The 6,648-nt window shown below is 36.4% G+C and overlaps 2 protein-coding genes across 5 annotated transcripts in view; both read left to right on the top strand.

Annotated features, from left to right (window-relative positions):
• The window catches only part of LOC121868823 (SUMO-activating enzyme subunit 1-like), a 97,517-nt gene that overhangs the window by 28,007 nt on the left and 62,862 nt on the right, over positions 1–6,648 (top strand). The window lies entirely within an intron of this gene.
• LOC121868824 (single-stranded DNA-binding protein, mitochondrial-like) overlaps positions 2,647–6,648 on the top strand; it is a 33,296-nt gene continuing 29,294 nt past the window's right edge. For 2 of the 4 annotated variants that reach the window (XR_006089460.1, XM_042369789.1), the window contains exon 1: positions 2,647–2,768. Coding sequence is in view for 3 of the 4 variants with exons in the window: in XM_042369789.1 (XP_042225723.1) it covers positions 2,754–2,768 (15 nt within the window). In the remaining variant the exon portion in view is untranslated. Of the gene's footprint in view, positions 2,769–3,400; positions 3,956–6,648 lie in introns of those variants that run through there. The other 2 variants (XM_042369790.1, XM_042369788.1) reach the window with 2 other exon arrangements.

Genomic DNA, 6,648 nt, shown 5'->3' with positions numbered 1-6,648 from the left:
GTGTCAGTGTGGGTGGTGTCACAGATATCTCACACACCTGGTGGTCGCACTCCCATCCTGCACCGATTTCATTCAAACTCCTCATCCTCAGGCCTTCCTCACATCAACCTCGAAACCACACATGCAGTTTTGTTTCAGATCGTCAGTAGCAGCTGAAAGTTCTGTCTATATCAATACGCAAGATGGATGGCAAAAACGATCATCTCATGTTTTTCACGATCCACACGGACAAATTAAAAACGCATACAAAATATGTGACATTTTGGGATCACCCAATATATATATATATATATATATATATATATATATATATATATATATATATATATATATATATATATATATATATATATATATATATATATATATATAAATATATATATATATATATATATATATATATATATATATATATATATATATATATATATATATATATATATATATATATATATATATATATATATATATATATATATATATATATATATATATATATATATATATATATATTTATATATATATATATATATATATATATATATATATATATATATATATATATATATATATATATATATATATATATATATATATATATATATATATATATATATATATATATATATATATATATATATATATATATATATATATTTAGGGTGGTCCAAAATATCACATATTTGTATACGTTTTCTCCACAAGGTTTATTTTTGTCCATTAGGTACAAAATGCATCCCAGAAAAAAATTGGATCATTTAAAGCATATTTAGAGGTCAATCCAATGTCCTCTTTTTTTCCATTTAGTACGTAATAAGGATTTTTCGGGGCTAGATAAACACATTATAAACACATTGTCTTTATTCAGCAAAATACAATTACAAGTTTTACAAATTACAAACTAAATAACTCTAGAACACCAATACACATTATTTATTTGTATCCCTTCATCATAGCAGCTTTGCTTGCCGTTGGTAACTTCTTGCGATGGGCTGCAACAACCTGTAAAAGGTACTGCTTTTGGTCCTCATTTTGCGTTATAGACTCATTTATAACGCTCTATGAGAGCAATTGCCCTCTCTGCGCTGTCATTCATCACCTTCATATTTATCGCACGATCTCTCATTGTGATAAACACTTCATCGTCTTTCCATGTTTTGGGATCCTTACTCAAGAACAGTTGTGCTCTTTCTTTGCCATCTAGTGTAAGAACATCAAAAATATCTAATGTACGCTCAGTAACAAATGAGGCCACATTACTGATAGGAGTTTCATCAGATAGGACAATACGCCTTGAAAAGTCCTGTTTCTTTGGGCACTGGAAGTTTTGTACCATATTCTTCTTGGTTTCAGTATCGATCCTGTCATCAAATAAGCTTAGACCGATAAGATGTTCTGATAGATACCAGAGATGTCGGCTAATTGCTGCTTGTGCTGCGTGTGCAACTTTCTCATGAGGATATTCCTTTAAAACCTTCATCAGCTGCAAATCATTGAATGGAGCTCGAACAGCCATTGGTGCTTCATGCCAGAATCTCACATACATTATGCTCACAAACAAAGCCAGTTGTGTGATATTGTTTTCTTCCCGTGTTGATAATGTGAATTGATGTTTGAACAGATAGATTTTGAGAGCATAGATTCCTTTTGCCATCCATCTTGCATGGTGTGTAGGACCAGGAACTCGAAAGGAAACCTTACTACTTGGCAGTCCACCAAGAAACAAAAGAGCTGCATAATATACTATTTAGATTGATAATGAAATAATTGTAGAACTGATGAGATATAAATGAAATAAGTAACTTCATCTGATTAATGGTAACCCTTGTCTGTGTTTCCTGTTTCAACCTGTCATTGTCAGTCCCTATGACTCAATACTTGACTCTTTGCCCTTTCCAAATAGGCAACTAGGCTATATACATTGAAATATACCCAATATAATGTGTTGTGTATATTAAGACTATCATGCGGACAAGAAAATTCAGTCCTACACTACAAGTATAATATGCAAAATGGATTGACCTCTAAATGTTAATGAATATGGATAAAATTTTACAGACCTTATCTATGAACCAAATGGACAATTTTAAGGCTTGTGGAGGCAATATATTACTAATTATATTTTTTACCATATAGTTTTGGACCACCCTATATATATATATATATATATATATATATATATATATATATATATATATATATATATATATATATATATATATATATATACATATATATATATATATATATATATATATATATATATATATATATATATATATATATATATATATATATATATATATATACTGTGTATATCGGTATCCATTGTTCAATAAGAATGGCTTCCACCGGACCTCACCATCGTCACATGCTAAAAAAAATACAAAAACATCTATAGAATTTTTTATTGGAACTTCAGGGTTTTTGTTCATAAATCAAAGCATTTGACAATGTTTTATTTTTATTTTGTTATCCAAATTTTCATTAACTGAAGCTTTGTAAATTGGGATCTACCTGTAATGTTAATAAAAAATATCTATTAAGTCTTCCCCAAAAGCTAAACCATTGAAATTTTATGATTGATATTCTTACATAATGTAATCTAAATTTTCTTTTAGCAAAATTGTGAGAGCCTTCATTTTTTCACAGGTCCATAAACAACAGAGGTTGAGAGTGTGGGCAAGCAGTTAAACCTGAAGATTGATTGATCCACCACGGAGAAACAACTTGTGTCCCAGTGACTAGTCATCATGTATAGAAATACAGTAAAGCAAACAAACAGTTTTGTGGTTTAGAGTGACAATAAAGTTATACCGTACTGTACAATCAATAAATGTTGTCTTGGCTAGACCTGTAATAAGGTTGTAATGTAGGGATGAACCATAACTTCGTTCCAACCAGTTACTTTTGACTGGAACCTCGATTTTATTGAAGTTCCGGTTCTATCCGTAACCGGAACTTTTGATGGTGGTACTGGTTACGGTTTCATAAAATAAAATATAATCCAATGTTAATCCTTCTTATTTCTAATGGATAATTCAGCATAAAAAGGTACTGAATTGTTAATGAATGCAGTAATGGCTCCATTAATCGGAGTCCCTCAGACCCGGAACTCTCTGATAGCTGAAATTGAAATTTTCTCAGAAAATTGTTCCAAAGGCAAAATTTTCCGGAAAATTCCGGCTTTGTGAACGATTTTCCGAGGGGCACATTTTCTGGAAAATTCTGATAAAATTTTCTCGGTACCCGGAAAATTCTGAGGATGGGGGAGTTTTTTCCGGGTTTGAGAGATGAAAATCGGGCGCTTTTCTGGAAATTCCGAGAACATTTTCCCGCCACCTGGAAAATTCCGGGGAAGAGGGATTTTTTTTTCGGGTCCGAGAGATGATGTAATGGGCAATTTCTGGAACTTCCAAGAACATTTTTCCATTACCTAGAAAAATCCGCGGATGAGGGTGCTCTGCACCAATTGTTCCGGCTAACAGAGATATCACTGTATTGATATACAGTACAGGTAGCCCTCAAGATATGAATGGGTTAGGTTAAAAAAATGTTTAGCTGAATTTTGCATCACGAATAGAGAAACATGGGAAAAATAGGGGTCTGTTCCCCCAATGACAAAAATACTCCAATATCATACCCCCCAAAACACAAAATTGGTTCACAAACAAGAACAAAACCTACTTAACTATTGATAAATAGTACACAGCTACTGTAATTTACTACCTATCACATGTAAAATAAAATACTCTATAACTTTGGTACATTACCTTAAGTGAGGGTGCAACACGTTTAATAAAACATCGAAAAATAATATTTTCCCCCCAAAATCACACACTGAATCCCAAATGAGCTATTGCGTCTCTTGTTTACAGACCGGTATCAGCCGATTGTTCCTGCTATCCCTAAAATGTTGCCAGCAGTCACCATCTCTCAAACACCAGATTTTGAGGTAATTCAAGTGACTCAGACCCCTTTTTTATTGAATTAATGAGGGTATAGTGTAAAAATAAATAAAAATATTATCTGTGATGGCATGTAACTGTGTAGCCGACTCCAACACCACCCACACAACACCACCCACACACCCCGACACCACCCACACACCCCCGACACCACCCACACACCCCCACACACCCACACACCCCCTGACACCACCCACACCCACACCACCACACACCACCCACACCCGACACCACCCACACACCTCCCACACCACCCACACAACCCAACACACACACACACACACACACAAAGCCCAACACCCCCTGACACCACCCACACACCACCCACACACACCCCCCACACACCACCCACACACCCCGCGACACCACCCACACACCCATGACACCACCACACACACCCCGACACCACCCACACACACCCCACACCACCCACACACCCCAACACCACCCACACACACCCCAACACACCCACAACAACCCAACGCCATACACACACACAACCCACACCACCCACACACAACCCACACAACCACACCACACACACCCCCCAACACCCACACACCTCAACAACACCCACACACCCCCAACAACACCCATACACCCCCAACAATACCCCAACATCACCACACACCACCCACAACACTGCCCCAACACCACTCCAACACCACTCGCACACCTCAATGCCACCAACACACACCCCAACATCACACACACACACACACACCAATATCACACACAAACCCCTCCAACACCACCCACACAGCCTATCACACACACCCACACACCAATACTGTATCAGCTGTTAAGGAGCACTTGGCAACACTCCTTTCCACCCCATATCTCTAATCACCCACACCCTTTTGCTTTCTCACTCCATCTTTTAAAATGTTATGTAACATAATGTTGGAGGGATACATCATTGTTCATTTATATTTACACCCAATTTCTTGGATAGATATCAGCTGTTCAATAATGTCTGGCAGTTCTGCAGGCACAGTGTTACCAAAGAAACCGATAGATGCAACACCCTCTCACCACAATCTCCCTCTCCATCCATCACCCCCATCATTACTACTCCTACCTCTATTATCAGCACCTAATTCATAATTTCAGTGATGCACAAATGAATTAGCTTCAGCCAGAGCAGAGCAATATGATAGCCACTGCCTCCTGTGTAGCCGACTCCAACACCACCCACACACCCCCAACACCACCCACACACACACCCTGAAACCACCCACACACACCGTCACTGCTATTCATTAAACGACTATCATTCATGACACAACATTGTTTATTTGTTATTCATTAATTAGAAAAGGCACATTACTCTAATAATCTGTGTTTATTAATACCCGTACCCATCACATACTCATCAGGAACGCATCTCCGTATATGCAATGGTATAGTGACCCCTTAGAGTTCGATTTTGAATGAGAATAAATAAGAATAATGAAAATAAATAAAAGAAAAGAAAAAATGCTGCCTTGTTAGTTGGCAATCTTTGGCACTATGAACGAGACAAGGAGCCATGAGGAACATGCCACCCCTCCCTCCTTCACTCTCTTAGCTAGTTGTCATATACATAATAGATGTTACATTTTTTTTTACCTTATGATAATTTTTCAATTTCTTTGCACATTATGAATGAAGATTGTGCACGTAACAAAATAAAATAAAAAATATCTACCCAAAAATACAAGTTGAAAAATAATTATTGCACAACTCAGATCCTACCTCTAGGCCGAGATACTCACTCTGCACACCCCCCTCCTGCAGCGCTACCTCTCTGACGATTTCCACACACAATAAATTTTTATTCCCTTTATATTTTTACCTTATAATTACTTGTATTTATTTATTTTGTTTGTTTTTTGGCACATTTTGTATAAAGAGTGTACTATATGCATGTACAGTGACCCCTCGGTTAACGAACTCAATCCATTCCAGAAGGTCGTTTGTTAACCGAAACCATTGTTTCAATGGGTTTTTGGGTAATTGGTTCCAGCTCACCGAAAATTTCCTAAATTCAACAAAAATGATAGAAAAGTTCACTTACTTTGAGGTGTGTATGTAGAAGGCTCCTGATGATGATGATGATGATGATGGGATTTAGAATGGGGGTGGAGGAGAAGGAAGAAGAGAAGGCATTGGGGTGGAAGAGAAGTCACCCCATGGTGCCATTTCACCCATAAAATTTTAGTTCTCTTGGTGTAATTCAAGATTATTTTCTTTAAATCAACACTGCACTGCATTATATATTGTCAATATGTAAAATATATTTCAAAATGACCAATAATTTGCTTGGAAACACAGAAAAAAAGCGTTTAGTTGAAGAGAGTCTCAAGCAAGATGTTACCTCCAGTGAAAACAGAGAGAGACTAACTCCTGTTTGCTGTGTTAAGAGGCTGGATGCCGCGCATTAAACGAGTCACTTTACCTTCAATTATGTTCAATAATTGTTAAAATGACTAAAAATTGAATATTAAACTTTTAAAATTATTGAATAGTATAAACTTCTTGATATTGACTAAAATATTCAGGAATTTAAGCCCTAGAACCGATTAATGTATTGGCGGACTGATACTAAAGCTGGTTGCCCGGTCAGTGCAAGCGAAAACATGTTGAGGTTGGTTCGTAAGAAATTCGTTAACCGAATTGAAGATCCTTATGGAAGGCG

The sequence above is a fragment of the Homarus americanus genome, unplaced genomic scaffold (genome assembly GCF_018991925.1).
Source record: "Homarus americanus isolate GMGI-L3 unplaced genomic scaffold, GMGI_Hamer_2.0 scaffold30535, whole genome shotgun sequence".
NCBI classification, from domain to species: Eukaryota; Metazoa; Arthropoda; class Malacostraca; order Decapoda; family Nephropidae; genus Homarus; species Homarus americanus.
This window is presented reverse-complemented; position numbering and strand designations above follow the sequence as displayed.